The sequence below is a fragment of the Eulemur rufifrons genome, chromosome 11 (assembly GCF_041146395.1).
Source record: "Eulemur rufifrons isolate Redbay chromosome 11, OSU_ERuf_1, whole genome shotgun sequence".
Classification (NCBI taxonomy): Eukaryota; Metazoa; Chordata; class Mammalia; order Primates; family Lemuridae; genus Eulemur; species Eulemur rufifrons.
This window is the reverse complement of record NC_090993.1, coordinates 13,320,307-13,337,122: the sequence shown is the minus strand read 5'-3', so window position 1 is coordinate 13,337,122 and position 16,816 is coordinate 13,320,307. Positions and strand designations below refer to the sequence as shown.

The following is a 16,816-nucleotide window of genomic DNA, read 5'->3' as shown; positions in this document are numbered from 1 at the left end:
CCCTCACCCCGTCCCTCTGAGCAGGAGGAGGGTCGCCTCTGTATGGACGCCCCTGGAGGCTTTGTAGCCCTCGCTGGCCTCTGGGTGGGGTGGGGGGCAGGAGAAGGGGCCAAGGCAGGTGCCTGAGGCATGTGGGGGAAGCCGCTTCCCCCCTGTGCACACTCTGGGGCCTTCCCAGCTCCAGTATTGCTAAGAAATTTTAAAAGCAGCTTCAGTGAGAAGCTTAAGGCCTTACCTGGTCATGTTACAGCCCATAGTATAGTTAAGTGTTGTCTGAGCGTAGCCCGGACACTTGCATTTTCCACGTTGGGCTCCATCCTGACGACGCCCTGTCCCGTCGATGACACCCGTGGTCCTGAGCGAGCCGCCTCTCCTCTCCCACCCACCTTGGCACGGGCCTCCTCTCACAGCCCCCCTGCCTGCAGCACGCGGAGGCTGACACTGAGTGTTTATTATTTCCAGGTGTTTCCTGGGAGCAGCAGATGGAAAAGAAAGGACACAGGTGTAGAAATAGGTTAAATCGCCCGCTGATCCTGGTCCTCTCCCCACACGGGCACTGTGCAGAGAGGGTGCAGGGAGCGCGCGGGTGACAGCAGGTTGTGAATTCGGTGCTTCTGCAGGTTCCCACCCATGTTCACCTGGGCAGGTGCCCACAGGAGCCTCGGGGGGAGGCCAGGACCCCTCTAAGCACTTCCTGCTGGCTTCCCAGGTTCAGGCGCAGCGGGGACACCCCCTGTGGGTGACACAGAGGGGCCTGGCAGCTCGGCAGTTCCTGGTGACCCTTTCCCCGTGCGTGATGTGGCGGGTTAGTCCGCAGGGCGAGGGGCTGTGTTTGTGTTTGGCCGTTTCTGCCTGTGAATAGCAGTTAATGTGTGTGGGCGTCAGCGGTGTAGGAATCGCTTTTGCTGCTGTCATTTCATTTACGTTTTATAGCCACCGCAGCGGTGGACGGTTACCCCGATCTCACGCAGACCACAGGTGGGACGCTGTTCCGATTTCTCGCAGACCAGAGGCCGGAGGGAACCACACGCACGCTTAGGCCTTGGGCTCTGGCTTCTGTGCGTGTATCGTTTCAGCTCGAAGCGCCAGGCTGTGGTCCTCCGAGCCCCGTTGGTGACGTGGGCGTTGTCTTAGACCCCTGCGAGCCCCCCACCCCCACTGCGACCAGTGACCTGATTCCACATCAGCGTGGGAGGCAGATCCGAGGGGCCGCAAGCCTCGCTGTTGAGCCCCATTGAAAAATATCCGCAGACACGTGGTACGAGGTGTAGGCGTAGCTGTCCCGCACACGGGAAGCACGTTTCTCAGATGTGGCTGGATCAGCAACCCAGCCATGAGATTTGTAAGCGCCAACAAGAAGCCGTGTCCTTCCGAGTCTTGTGCAGGATTTGGGTTGGTTTTTGATGGTCAGCCTCGGGTCCCTTAGACCCATGACGAGACCACCCGTGGTGAAGCAGTCAACAGGTGCTTGGGGACCGTGTGTGTAGGGTGCTCCGGGTGCTGTGGGTGGGGTCGGGTCTGTGATGCAAGGACCTCTGTCCTCAGCCCCTCGGGGCGGAAGCCTGGAGCCACGTGAGGACCGGTGCCCGCAGGACATGTGCAGGACGGCCAGCGCCCGGAGAGGGGGCCCATCCTGGGCCAGCTGCTTCTGGAAGGATGTGGCCTTGAAGGTGGGGAGGGCTCCACTGGCCACTTGCGGTTACGGGGCAGGGAGCAGGGACGGTGTGGGACGGCCTGCGGGCCCGGCTGGGACCTGGTGGCAATTCTCACTCCAGCCCCAGTAGGTCAGGACAGGGTGGCAGAGAAACGGCCGGACCTTTCTGCAGAGTAATCATCAGCAGGCAGAACCGGTTTCAGCACTCGTGAGGTCACGCGATTCCTTCTTCGGCTTCAAAGAGAAGTCCATCTTATGGAAATAAATTTCCTCATAAATATTTTCATTACCTTATTTAATAAGCAAGCTGTTTTCACAGCCCTTCTTGGGGTAGTGTTCCCTTTCTCTCCTCATGTTATTTAAATACCTTTTCTCATGTTATTTAAATGTGTGTTTTGTTTTCCCGTCATCTTTGGTGACAAAGCTAGTTTCTGCCTCCTCGTGTAAAATGTCATCTCTTGGAGGCATTTTCCATCGGCTGCTTCTGCGCAGCTAAGTCCATTTTGGCTAGATTCTCTTATATTTTTTAGTTTTTAAAACTTCTTTAATTCCCCAGACTCTTTCTGAACATTTTAAAGAGACTATAGAAGCACAAGATGATGTATGAATGTCATTTTTTAAAAAGTCAGAATATTCAGACATTTTATCTGTTACCTGGCTGTCTCTTTCCAGCCTCTGACTTGTACTCTGGATTCTCAGTTACCTGTACACCTGGCCGCTTCCCTTCCTGCAGGGGCCCGGCCGGGGCGTGTGTGTCCTCTGTGAACCTTGTTCTCTGTGCTTTTTCCTTCCTCTGCCTCCTACGGTGGCGCCAGCCCTCGCAGTTCTATATAATTAATTACCAGTTTTTGTAGTGGTTCTTGAGCCCAGTGTTTTTCAAATTCTGGACTGTGACTGGTTGCTAGATCCTGAAGCCAATCGCATGAGACACACCCACGTACAAGAATGAATCTGTTCATCCCGTAGAGCGAGGGCTAAGTTAGTGTCAGTTGTGTGTGTGTTTGCCTTGTGACCTCGGGGTCATATTGTAAGATGAGTGTCATAGTCAAACATGAAAGCCCCTGTAGTATTCTAACATACTGCTAAGCTGGTATGAAAGAAATGCTGTTCGTAATCTGTCCCTAGTACAATGGTTTTGTGCCTTGGGGAGATGTCACAAGGCAGGGCAGGGCCCACCCAACAGAGTCCCATTGAGGATGTTCCTATGTCAAAGGAAAAGGTCACAGTTGGCACCTGTAAGCTCATGCAGTCTTTGGACGTTGAAGAAGATGTTGAAGGTATTTCTGTGAAGTCTCAAAAGGGCTTCTCTTAGTTTATTTTTACTCCTTATTTCAAATCTCAGCTCAAATACTCCTCCTGCAGGGAAGCCTTCCCTGACGCCCCTGGTCTGGGTAAAGTTTCCTCCCTCAGATGCTTCCACGGAGCAGCGTTTTCTCACCATCGGAGCACTGAGCTCAGTTTTTATTGATACATTTATAGTACGGGGTTTGATTATCACCTGCCTCCCTCCACCTCCTGGAACATGAACTCCACAAGGGGGGGCCTCAGGCCTGTTTGTGCTCAGCTGTCCCTGCAGGACGAGCGTGACGTCTAGCACATAGCCAGCGCCTGGTGTGCACTGCTGGCTTGCGTCTTGGTGGCCCCACAGTTGATCGGCATTAGACATCTTGCGGAACCCTCTGCTGCAGTTGTGTCTCACTCCAGAAAGGGGGTGGGGTCTCGCGGCACGAAGAGATGTGCAGGTGGGAATGCCAGCGAAGCTCCCAGAGCTCAGCGTGGCCGCTGCTCTCTCGCGCACAGCAGGTGGGCAGCAGCCAGTGTGAGCAGAACTACACCATGAGATGAAGCATCTCTTGGGTGATGACTCTTCTTGGCTGCGCATTGGGGGCCGGGGGGCCCATCATGGTTCCTTGTTCCAGAGTTCAAAGTTCCTTGGTACAGTGACCAGCATTTAGGACATTGAAAAAGTTCGTTAGAACCAACTCACTTGAATTCTGTCATAGGTCCTGCTGGTGTAGATTACATCAGAGACTTTTCAAAACCTGTTTTGTGGTCGTCTGTGAGGGGTAAACTCACGTGGTGAGGACCAGGGTCTGCCTGCTCTTCAGCGCAGGTGGGTGGGTGTTTTTTCCTTCTCATCCGTGAAAAAATATGAGGGTGAAGGCAGGAAGATGGGGAGAGAGTGGGAGATCAGTAAATATTTTTAGGGTTGTCTTTGTATGGTAAACAGGTTTCCAATAAAATGTTTTGGAAACATTGTATTTTAGGTGGAAGAAAATGCTGACACTTTGACCAGCTTCGGTAGCCAGACGTTTACCAGGGCCACGCTATCATCACTGGAGCCAGGCTCGCGGGTTTTGGAACTGATTTCCTATTTGAGAGGCCAGGCTTCCGTGACCCCAAATATCATTTCCACGGCAACCAGCTGTGATGACATGGGGGTTTTAACCTCGCAGGACAATTGCAACAAGAAGCAGATGAGCTTTTAGATGGAAAATTTACTCTTCGGTCTTGAGCAAATCACGTGTAACCGAACCTCAGTTTGCTCACCCCTGAAGTAGAGGAAGGAACAGACGTTCCTTCGATGGTGTGCTGAGGGATCCTGTTGGGAAAGCGCATTTGTAGCTACACACGCTGTTACTATGCCGTGGCGCTGATCTCAAATAAACAGCCCAAGGGTAGACACGCTGCAGAAAAGCTATCACTCCTCTTGCTCGCCTGTTCCCATACAGCCCTGCCTTTCCCCTCTGACCTTGGCTCCGACTGCCCCCCTGCCCCCACACTCTATTAGTCAAACTGATCTCCTGGCTGGTCCCTGAGTGCGCACGCTCATGCCCACCCCAGGACCTTTGCACTGCAGTGTGCCCTGCGCTCTTCTCGGAGAGCTGCGTGCTCGCTCCCTGCCTTTATTTAGGTGTCCACTCCAAGTCACCCTGTTAGAGGGACCTTCCCAGACCACCCCATATAAATCAGCAACTCCAGTACCCCCTGCCCTTTTAACACCCTTACGTGACTTCATAGCACTTACAACCACTGGAAATTTTACGAGCTTCATGCGGGCAGGTTTGCTATTATTGGGTTTTTTTTTTTTTCTTTTTTCTTTGTTCTTTTTTTTTTTTTGAGTTTGTTATATCCACACGGAACTGAAGCATCACAGGCCATTAAGTCCTCCTGAAAAATGTTTTGTTGTTTTGTTTGTTTTGTAAGAAACTTAATTTCAAAGAATGAGTAACTTGTCCAAGATCATACAGGTAGCAAGTGGTCAGTGATTGGTGGAGACCCGGGGTGACACCAAGTCGTGAATTTTCTCTTTGGCTCCGATTCGTCTTTCCTTCCACCCTTGTCCTGCTGTTGGAGCGTCATGCCTTAGCTCTTCTCTCTGGCTCTGCCTTTGTTATCCCTGAGCTGATCTGGACTTAACCTGCCTCTCTGAGCTCTTCACCCTGCACGCGGGTCTGCTGTAAGCTCTGCCCCTGCCCCGGGTCCCTGTAAAACTCCCCAGAGCGCGGTGAGTTCTCGGAGAACCTTGTGCTTGGCCTTCTAGAGTGGGTTCAGGCCGGCGTGTCAGTGGACGGTCAGGTGGCCTGAACTGCCTTCCCTCCGGGAAGAGAACAAGTTGACACGTGTCGGGAATGGCCAGGTCCCCGCTGTGCTCGCCGGGGCGCCTCTGTGAGCCCCGCCGTCCTCTTCACCCTGTGGGGTCGAGTGCGGTCACGGCCGCAAGAAGGACCCCGGAGGCAATCTCACCGAGAGATGTTCGATATCCTGTTCTCTGGGGGGTGTTATTTTCTGTATGGACATTTATTTTTTTGTTACCTGATGTTACATGCTGGGACACCTTGTGTTTAATTTACATCATCTTTGTCACCCTACCTGAGAAGCGTTTGGCATTATCGTAATCCCTAGAAAGGGGGGACAAGCAGAGAATATCTCCTTTCATGAAAACGTAAGTGGGGCCGTGGTTACGGATGCTTTAATTTTACTTTGCTTGCGGGATGGGCACCCGCGCCCCCAGCCTTGGCCCTGCGAGTCGGGCGCGGCAAACACCCAGTTCCCCGCTCGGCCGTGGCCGCGGCGGTGCCGGCTCCGGCTGTTGGAATGGCCACGCTGGGGGACACCGCGACGCGGTTCCTGAGTTCACACCTGCTGCAGCGATGAGCGCTCTGGGCACGTTTCCCACCGTCCCACACCTTCTGCTTTCCTTTTTTTAGGGAAAGTACGGTGGCCGGACTTCAACCAGGAGGCGTACGTTGGAGGGACGATGGTCCGCTCCGGGCAGGACCCCTACGCCCGCAACAAGTTCAACCAAGTGGAGAGTGACAAGCTTCGCATGGACAGAGCCATCCCCGACACGCGGCACGACCAGTGAGTACCTCGCCGGGCGTATGTCGCTGGCTTCGCTGGCTTTTACGTTGTGGCGCTGGACTTTCCCGTTGCCCTGGGAAACCGTGCGCGGTGTCCGTGTGGCGCTGGCGACTGTCCCGAGGCCTGTGCAGCAGGGAGGCGAGGGTTCTGCGTAGGTTCCGGCCCTGTGGGTGCGCAGGGGCGGGGGTTGCTGGCCAGAGCCTGGGAGTCAGAAAGAGAAAGTTGTGTTACTGACCTCATGTCTACTGATCACTTGTTATTTTTAAGATCTGTTCACAAAAATCAAACTTTTCCATTGTTCACAACCTTGGAAGGAAGAAAATCTCAGTTCCTGCGTATTGGGACAGCTGAGGTGGGAAATGTTCCAGAGACCAGGAAGGGGAAATTGGCCAGCAGGGTGGACATTAAATTGAGCAGAAGCACAGGACACAGAGGGGACAGGTGACACCTCTCCACACCTTGTGCTAAGAGAAAGGCTTTTAAGAGTCCGGCTTTTATTCTGTACAGAGCTGGGACTTGTGGGTGACGGTCACCCTGGGCTCAGCTCAGGAGGTCTGCAGGCATTTTAAAGAGTATTTGTCACCACTTACCAGAAGAGTGATATTCATAGTCCTTGCTGTCACTCTGTACCTTTAATCCTTGCTAAGAAGGTTGTTCTCATTGGAATTCTTAGTGGATTGGTCTCGTTTCAGATTATTAAAAAATAAGAAGGCACATCTTGAAGGCAGCTGTTTTCCTGGGTGCTTGGTAGGTCTTCCCGCTCACCAAGTTACTTTTAGAGTTGCTCATTGGTCAGGGAATGGAACGTAGATATCTGCCGAGTATCGGGCTCTGTGCTTGGATTCCAGGGTTCCGGTCGGAAAAGCCTGGCCCCGTTCCCGCTGCTGGGGGAGGCCCACCGAGACGCAGGGTGTGCAGCTCCCCAGGTTGGAGGGTCTGTTTCACGGCAATGCTTTGGCACACCCAGGAGGGTGGGAGGCGCAGGACAGGCCCCAAAAGGCGTGAGTCTTGGGCCGGGATGCCCAGGCTGGAGGCCAGTGCAGAAGCCGTGCCCTGGCATCAGGTCCTCCCAGAGAGCCCAGCAGTTGGCTTTCTCGGGCGTGAGTTCCAGGCACTGACGAGGAGGCCGAGCTGGAGAGACGGAGGCCACAGTTGGCTTTGTGTTGTAAGTCAACAAGCTTACATCGAAAGGATTTTTCTCTTCTCCCCTGTTCTTGGGGGCTTTGTGGACAGTGTAGGTCCCTGTTAACTGCCGGGGCTGCCTTTCTGAGCAGCTTTCTTTGGGTTCCAGCCAGCCCTGTTCACTCACAGCAGCTCATATTTGAGAAATTTGTACCTTTGTAGTTCTTCAGGCTCAGAGAAAAGAGTGTGTACGTGAACAGATAATACATGTGAGCACATATTATACGTAATGCTAAGAATCTCATCATCTTTCTAAATCTACTCCAGAAGATTATCTTTAATTAATGTTTCCTATGGTTGATTAATTTCTTTGTTGCAGGCAGCTTTACTCAGTCCTTACGTCCTGCTCCTGGTTAACTGTTAAACACTGTGTCGAAAATAAGGGGTGCTGACCTGGGATCTAAGGACCCCCAGGAGCCACGCATGAGCTTTGGGACTCTGTGAAAGTCTTGCAGCCAAAGCCACGTGTGCGATCGTGGGCGTGTACACGCGTGCATTTCTAGGGGACACACGTGTATTTCTAGGGGGAGGGTCTGAGCTGCTTTCATTTGGTGCCAGGTGTGTACGTCCTCACTGCCCCCATGTCCCAGGCCCCCCCAGGGACCCACTTATACCATCCTCATGTGCACTAAGGCCGACTAGAAGGTTGTCTTCATGTCACAGAGAAGCAGCTGAGGCACCTGGAGTGTTAATAACCTGCCCAGTGATTAAGCGCTACTGGCTGAAGCCCAGAAAGGGTCACTATAGCTTTTAAGGGGAGCGTGGCCTAAACTCAGGGAAGTCAAGTCTAGCAGGACCATTGTAAAAATCTTGCCTGGTCGACTGCTCAGAATGGCGTCTCCGTGGATGTCTGGGCTTCGTTTCACTGTTTGGTTTAAGGGCCAGCTTTCCACCAAGGTTTTACCTTTATGTATGTTCCCTAGAGCGAGAGAAAATGATGTCCTTTCTGATGACTCGTCAGCGAGGGGGCTGGGTTCCTGCTCTGCTGCCTGCCTGGCACATCCCCACAAAGGCCCCAAGCTGTGTGCATGTATGTTTTTTTCAAAATGTTTGAAATATGAGTTGGTCCAAACAGATGTTTGAATATTCATCCTGTGGTGTGGGTGCACTTTAGGGGGGTTAATTCTAGTTCCAGCTACTGTGTCGTACTCATTTGCATGCGTTAAGGGGGCAGCTGGGATGGCTTCCACATTTGCTGGATTTTGGCTAAATTAAAGTCTATCCAAAGTCAGTCGTATGCCTAGAGCTGAACCGATGTAATGCCTCAAATGTAAGCTCTAGAATAACCATTCTTGTGGAATGTCAGGTTAAGAAGATCAAGTTACCTATTTGAATTTTCCCCCAGTATATCCAATAGAGCGCTGTTAAAGAATTTGGCTTTCGTATATAAAAATCTTTCTCTTTTCCTTCTTATCTCTGCGGTCTCTCCCTTTGTGTAGACCTGCAGGAATGCTTGCACGGTGGAACTCCGTCTTCCGTTGTGATGGAGCTGAACACAGTGCACGCGGAGGTTCATGATGAACACGGTCTGGGAGCCCCAAAGACCTGAGTTGAAATCCCAGACCCTCTAGTTCTGAATTCTGTGACGTTTGTCATCTTTAAGATGACATAACATTGCCGCCTCTGTAACCCGGGAGGATGAAACGCAGCGTGTGCGAGGGCTGCTTCTTCCTCCCTGAGATTCTTCTCAGGAGCCACCTGGGTGCGGCGTCCCCGGGCCACTTCCCAGGAGCGCAGCCCCCGCCCCACTGGTGTTTAGTTCTTGTCACCACCCCCGAACCACGTGTGTCGCCTGTTTCTTTCTTCCTGTCTTTGCTCGTCAGAGTAGTGAGTCGTTACGTGCAGGGCCCTTACGTGGACACCTCCGCACTCAGTAAACGCAAGGAATGTTTGTCGCGTGAGGGATTCTCGCTTAGCGCCGTGCCTGGCAGGCAGGGAGTGCTCAGGAAATCCCTGAGTGAGGGGAAGAATCAGAACGGAATAAAGGAGAATGAAACGGGCATATTTGAGCAGTAGGGGGCAAGTGAACTCAGGGTGACCCACAAATAGCCACACCGCAGGTGTTCTCCTGGGAAAACGTGATTACAGTCTGCCCCTGTTGCCATTAGGGACAGATACAAGCGATCAGGGGGTCAGAGGCTCGCAAACAAACAAACAAACAAACAAAAACTCTTGGGCTGTATTTTATTTACCTTTCAAAGTACATAAGAAATATTGTGCCAAGAGGAAATATTTACATGAAACCAGGAAGCCTAGAAAAGCCTGCTGTGAGTGAAATACCACATATTATGTACGGGATGTTTTAGGCTCTCTTAGATATTGGGAAGATAGTGGCCCATCCTGTTCTTGGAAACAGAGTTTCTTTTTTGTGTGTATTTAAAATTAGATACATCATAGTTGTATATCATTTGGGGGTACATGTGATAGTTTGTATGCAGTGTGTAATGATCGAGTCAGGGTAATTGGATACCCATCACCTCTAACATTTATCTTTTCTTTGTGTTGGGAAACAGCATGGTTTCTCAACTTAAAAAAAAAGTTCTTGTCTACCTTGCTTTGAGATTTCAAATAAATTGTCAAGACTTAAAAGCAAATTAAACTGATGGGGATTCTGAAGGCGCTTTTCCGGACTACTTGTTCCTCCCCTCTCCCTGGTGAGAAGCTGTTGCGATTGCCCAGGCAGAAGGTACTAGAAGGTAGCACTGGGGGTGGTGATAAGTGGTCAGATGGGATAGTTTCCAAAGGTGGGGCCCGCAGGATGTGCAGATGGGTTGGAGGAAGGGTACCGCCTGGGAGAGGGCGCCAAGGATTGTGGCTGGAGCAAGGGAAGAGTTGGAGTTACCTTAACTGAGATTTGGGGGAGGCTGGGAGCGGAGCTGGTTTAGGGAAGTTTGGACATGTTAGTGCATCACCGTGTGGGTGGACCTGTTTTGTAGGTGGTGAGGAATGTGTCTGGTGTTCAGGAGAAAGGTCTTAGCAAGAATGTAAATTTGGAGATGTTCAACGTATGGAGGGTATTTAAAACCTTAAGACCGGATGTCAGACCCAAGGGAATGAATTCGGAGGGAGGGGCCCAAGGCCCGAGCCCCAGACGGTTGCAGCATGGTGGTCTTCAGCCGTGAATTTAAGGCCAACGGCTAACACTTGAAGGACAGTCTAACACTGTAGACTGCGTGCTATTTTAGGCCCTGTTCACATGATCTGGGGATATAATTTCATGAAACTGTGCAACTGTGAAGCTAAAAGGAGCCTCGGAGCAGTTGCTAATTCAGTGGTTCTCGGGCCAGAGTGGTGCCACCTACCCAGAGTGAGGACGGAAGTGTGCAGGTGGGGTTTGGGGGGGTGTTAGAAAACCCGTGGGGGTGTTCCTGGCATTTACCACTAGGAGCCAGAAATGCCAGATGTTTTGTGTAGCACAGGATGGTCCTGTGTGTTGAAGAAACTGTCCTATCCCAGCCCCCACAGGACTTTCTGTCAAGCCCTTGTCTACTTAACTGTTCCCCCGCCTAGTTAGTAAAAAGAAAAAGAAAGATCCATGTTGAAGATCTTTCTTTGGTTGCTCTCCACTAGACCTGTCTGCTCCACCCGCCAGCCCTCAAAGGCAGCGTTGAAAGCGATCACCTCCCGAGCTCGGTAGATCATACGGGCCCCACCGGAAGTCTCTCTGTCCCCCGACCCTACACGTGGAAGAATGAGTGTGTGACGGACTGAATTGTCTCCCACTCCCCCACCCATATTCAGGTCCCAAACCCCAATGTGACCGAATTTAGAGATAGGGTCTTTATGGAGGTGACCAAGGTTAAATGAGGTCATAGGATGGGATCCTGATCCAATGGGACCGGCATCCTCATAAGAAGAGGAGGAGAAAGATGCGAGTCTCTCCCACGCGAGAAGGTGGCCGTCTGCAAGCCAGGAAGAGAGGCCTCACGAGGAAACAAACCTGCTGATACCTGATCTGGGACTTCCGGCCCCCAGAACTGTGAGAAATAAATGTCGTGCAAACCCCCAGTCTGTGGCGTGCTCGTGTGGCAGCCCGAGCTGACTAATACCGGGCAGAAGTGGATGCATCTTGAACCCCAGGCCTGTGGGAGGGGCCGGGCCAGGCAGGTCCTGAAACGGCTTCTGTTTTCCATAAGCTTTCCCAACCCCCTCCCCCTGCTGCCTTCCTTAGAACAGGACGTGTCAAAGAGGTGATCGTCTTCCGCCAAAGCCTTTCCAGAATCCAGATTCCTTTCCAGGGAGGCTTTGATTTTTGCCTAGAAACACATCTGATGAGAAAGTCAAGCACAGAAACCACATGGAACCCAGGAAGTTTATGGGATCTCATTCTGTCTACTGGGGAAAGCTTGAGACTGCTCAGTTTGAAATAGTTTATGTAGTAAAATCAAATAAACCTGTAGGGGACAAAACATTATCTTTATTTTCTTCTTTTCCGTGTCAGCCAAACACCATTCCTTTTCATTTATTTAATTAAATCCCTTAAAAATGAGAGCTGCCTGGCAAAGGAACGGGTTTCGTTCAGCTTGCAAACGTAAGTCGTTGAGAAGCTGCTCCCTGTATCGCCACCCTTTCTTCCTACTGCTGAGTTGAAGATGTGGGATTTTGAAACCTTTTTGTGTCTCAAATTGAAATAGTGCCCCTGAGACCAGATCTGCGGAACTGTGTCCCCACAAAGGAACCTTCTTTGAGAAAGGGATTTGTCCAAGTTGTACACCTGATGAATTTATCTGGCGGGGTTTAAAAGTCAAGAATACATTGTTTTTACTCAATTTACAAATTACAGTTGCTCAGTGTCTGTTTCAGAAGAATCACTAACGAGCTCTGTTTCACGACTTTCTGAAATGTCTGGCTCTAACGCAGCCCAAACACGGGCCAGAGCTCTCGCAGGGGCATTCTTCCTTGATTTATTTTTTAAGGACGTTTCATCGAGAAGGCGGTGTTAAAGTCTCGCTCTGACGGGGTTGTCAGCGTTGATGGCAGTTGTTTTAAAAGAGTGGCTAATCAGGATTAAGGACTGTGGGAAAGATACAGTCCAAACTTCTCGTTCGTACTCTGGAAGAGTAAACATTGCTGAATCCAAGGAAAAGTTTGCAGCCTAAAGTCAACCAGCTTGGTGGGAAGCTTTGGTTAAGGCAATTACTGTGGGACTCGGGGTTTTCTTTTTAGGGGGCAGAAGATCTGGGGACACCAGAAGCAGCCCAGCTCCCCAGTGGAGTTGGGAGGGAGTTGGGGGGCCCCGAACTTTTTCTGTACTTTGCACTTCAGCAGCTCACGATTTCTGCCAAGCACACGCAGCCGGCCTCCTGTGACTCCCGGGATGGAGGCCGCTGCTCCACTGTTCCTTGCCCATCAACTTGTAACCCCGACGCCGACTCCGTATGCTCTGCCACGCAGAGGCCTGGTGGCGGAGATCGTGTGCCACACGGGGTGTCTCATGTGGGCACGGGCACTTCTGTAGGTTCAGATGGCCTGGCCTTGTTGGCATTTGTGGCTGGAGGGGCAGGTGGAGTTTGGCTGTGGCATAACAATGAGTCTTAAAAGTTCGTTCCATAATCACAATAATAAAACACTTATTGAACATTTTATCAGTATCAAGCCTGTGCTCCGCCTGTTGTACGCATGAGTTTTATTGAATCTGCGTTGCAGTCCTGTGCAGGAGGTGGGGAGGTTAGACTTCTGATGACATCATATGTGCCAGTTTCCAGGATCCCCTGAACTCAGACCCCACTTCTGGAAAGTTCAGGAGTTCCACCCAGAAGTCAGACTTGCTGGGTTGTGGGCTTGGTTTGCAGGACAGAGGTGGCTTTTTCCCTTTTTTATGTTGTCAGTAGGAACACACTGAGGGATCGGAAGGCAGCTGGACATCCCTGGGCCTCTTAAGGCAGCACCGCTATCTAGAGAGCCCTCATCCCCCAGGAGGTCGGCGTGATTGTGAAATGATTAAGGCCTGGAGCTTTATCACCGTCTGAGGCAGGCGAGGAAGCTGAGCTGCGCAGAGTGGGTGGCTCGCCTCGGCCCGAGGAGGCTCATGCGCAGGATTGGAGCCCTGAGTGCCTGGACTCCCGCCCGGGGGCTCTGCCTAATGGACCAGGCTGGCTCCCACCTGCTGCTCTCAGTGTCTTTTACACCCCTGGGTTCTAGGCCTGAGTCGTAGGCGTGTGGCCCGAGTGTGCCCCCAGACCGGAAGAGATGGGTGTCGGTCACTTGCAGCCAGACTCCTGCGGGGAGCCGCACTCCCAGCCGGCCGCGTGCTGACCGGAGCCTGAGAAGTGGAGAAGCAGCGGGGCGTTCCCTCCTTCAGGCTGTGCAGGAAAGTGTCCCGGAAGAGTGTCCTTTGTGTCTGCTCCCCTGGGACTCTGCTCACGCCGACCGGGAAGTGGGATTCTGCTTGTGTGTCCAGTCTGCGCGACAGCTCTGCCCGCTCTCGCCAAGGTGCTGGCGGGCTCAGGGAGGTACCGGAGACGCGGGGATTCAGAAGTGGCCGGCAACAAAGGCTCCCAAGGCGCTCTGCTGTGACAGGGCCCACCAACTCACGACTGTGAGGGGCTAACCTGGCCCTCATGTGCGAAGTTCCAGACCAAAGCCATGTCGTTCGTCATCCATCAGTGTGCTCTTTTGGGTTTTTAGTTTTTGGTGTCTTCATAACACAAATTCCTGGTTGGGGGGCATAGACCATTCTTTTTCTTCCCTTTCTATATTCCCCCCGCCTCCCCCCCTACACACACACATTTTTTTTTTAACCATTTCAAACCTCTCCATCTCCATGAAAGAGCGTGCTGGCAGCAGCGTACAAGGCTCAGACTGCAGAGATCCAGCTTGTGTCTGTGCTGGCGTCTCTGAAGGGCCTGCTGTGAGTCCCCTCATCACAGCCCGTTAGCAAGTGGATTTTCAGAGTTCATTACTGGGGGGCCTGTCCACATATTTGGCTCAGTTTCCCTGTCTGGAACTCTGGGTTATAGTTTGGGCAAAGACAAGCGGATGCTAAATGAGTCGTGTAATTGGGTTTTTTTATTCCTTGGTCCTTCTGTCTTCCCCCATCCTGGGAACACAGTGATGAATGGAAACATCCTAAGGGGCTTGTGTCTGGTGGGAGAGGCAGGCAGCTGAGCAGGCGATTGTGTGGTCCAATGGGGGTGATCTGACCAGCGCGAGGCTCTGTTGAACAGAACTCTCTGTGTTCTTCATATTTTAGACCTGTTTGTGAGTTTCTGTTATTGTCTTGGTAGACTGACCCTTCTGTCATTATGAGATGCCCTTCTTATCACGAGTGCCGCTGTTTATCTTCAATATCACCATAGCCGCACCGTCTTTCTTTGGTTTCGTGTTTTTCCCTGGTGTATCTTTTCCCCTGCTTTTACTTTCACCCTTTCTCACGTCCGTATATTTACAGTGTATCTCCTGTAAGTAGCTTAGAGTTGGGTTTTGGATTTCAACTGCTCTGACAATCTTTGTCTTTTAATTTTAGGATTTAGTTCTTTTACATTTAATGTAAGTACTGATATATTTGAGTTTAACACTAGCATGACATAGTTGTGTTCTGTTAGTCTCACATGCTTTTTATTGCTTTTCTTCTCCTATCATTCTTCTGGAGTATTTTCCCCTCTATTAGCTTGTTGCAATCTTGACTAATAAGTAAATATATGGAAAGTCTAATACAAATGAATAGTTTTATTACTATGCACAGACTTTTACCTCCTCTCCCCTTTTGTGCTCTTGTTGTCATTTCGTTTAATTCTATGTGTAAACTGTACAAGACATCTTTTGTTTTATGCAATAAATATCCTTTAGATTTATTCACATGTTATGTTTCCATTACTTCTCATTTGTATATGTCTGTTTTTCCCCCAGGAGCATTTCCCCTGTATTCCATTAGTATTTCCATTTCTCTTAGTACCAGTTTTCTGGCAGTGAATTCTATCCTTTTATTTCTCTGAAAACATCTTTATTTTACTTCTGTTTTTGAAGAGTATTTCTACTGAAGGTAGAATTGTAGCTTGGCAGTTTCAGCACCTGACTTCCGTTGTCTTCTGGCTTTCAGTCGGTGAAATATCAACTGTTAGTTGCCCTGTTCTTTCTGAAGGCGTTTTGACTTTTTCTTCTGGCTGCCTTTTGAGACATTTCTTCTGTCTTTGTTGTTCAGCAGTTTCATGACAGTGTGCCTAGGTGTTTTCTCTGTCTTGAACCTGTTTGGGGTTTGTAGACCGTCCTGAATCTACAGCTTCAGTTTTGCTGTGTCCGTCCCTCCCCCTCCTCCCTCTGACACCCCAGTTACACCTCTGCTGGGTGTTTCCACCTGTTCTCTTCCCTTTTGTGCTCCCTCCTGTGCTTACTCTTTTTATTCCCTGCGCTTCAGTCTGGCTGTGTTTCTGTTGGCCTATTTCCTGTTCATCGGTCCTTTCCTGCTACATCTAGTCTGCTTTCAAACTCACCTGCTGAATTCTTCATTTCAGTTATTGTACTTTGTTGTGTATGAACAAACAGAGATATTCAAAGGCTCTCACTGCTGTTTTCATCCTCCAAAGAGGATTTAGTTTTGTTCTCTGGCAGGCAGTTACGATAGGGCAGATCACCTTAATCAAGTCTGAAACTGAGCTGGTGTAAAGCTGAATTTCAGTCTTTTGTGAAAGAGCGATGAGTTTCCAGTTCTCTTTTGCTGCTAGGAAGTAGCTTTTTGGGGTTCCACTTGGAAGGCTGGGGTGCTTATCCGATCCCCATTTCCTCAGCAAGACCTGAACTCCGTTTCTACCCGCACCCCCCCAGCCCTGCGACACCTCCAGAGGCTTAGCTTCGCTTTGTGCTGTAAACTAAAAGTAAAATCCTAAGCCTCTCACCTCTGACTGCACGGACCCCCTCTTGGCCAAGGGGTCCTCAGAAAAACCTTACAACTGAGTTCCCAGCCATGAAGGAAAGGGAGGTCAGACATGCCTCCTTGTACCCTCTCCCTGTTGAAGTTCAGACACTACAACTGACCCGCATTAATGTTAAAATAGAGATCACAAGACTGACAGAACAGACTCTTTGTAGCAATATAGGACTAAATTACAAACAGGACGCAAGGCCATGCAAGGCACAGGTTGTCACACCTGTAGGCCATCAATTTGCTTGACAGGTCACCTTGAGTCGGTAGATCGTGGCTTGTCTATGATTAACACACTTCCTTATCTTCACTTAAAACACTCCTTTCTACTGACTCCAAGCTATTAAAGCTGTATTCCTTTAACTGATTACAAATTAAAGAATCTCTGACGCTCCCTATAACCCGTAAGCCGCCCGCTTGAAGATGTCTCACCTTTTTGGGCCAAGCCAATATGTACCTTCCATGTATTGATTTATGATTCTACCTGCAATTCCCGTCTCCCTGAGCTGTGACTGGCCGAGTTGGGCGCGCTTTCTCAGGAACTGCTGAGATGATGGCTGCCCAGGCCACACTCCCTCACATTTAGCTCAGAATAAACCTCTTTATTTCAAAGTCTGGTTATTTTCCATTAACAGTTCCTACAAGGCCATCACTTGTGCTTGGCACTGCAGCCTTTTGGCTTCATACTGCCCGGGGGAGGGTCAGAGAGTGTGGCCTTACTGTCACGGGGCTGCATTCTGGGAACCCGGCCCGCAGCG

At 50.7% G+C, this 16,816-nt stretch overlaps 1 protein-coding gene across 1 annotated transcript in view; it reads left to right on the top strand.

Moving 5' to 3' along the window:
* Nucleotides 1-16,816, top strand: part of GALNT2 (polypeptide N-acetylgalactosaminyltransferase 2) — a 192,442-nt gene that overhangs the window by 114,354 nt on the left and 61,272 nt on the right. The window contains exon 3 of the mRNA XM_069484577.1: nucleotides 5,866-6,019. Within this exon, the coding sequence (XP_069340678.1) occupies nucleotides 5,866-6,019 (154 nt within the window). The remainder of the gene's footprint in view (nucleotides 1-5,865; nucleotides 6,020-16,816) is intronic.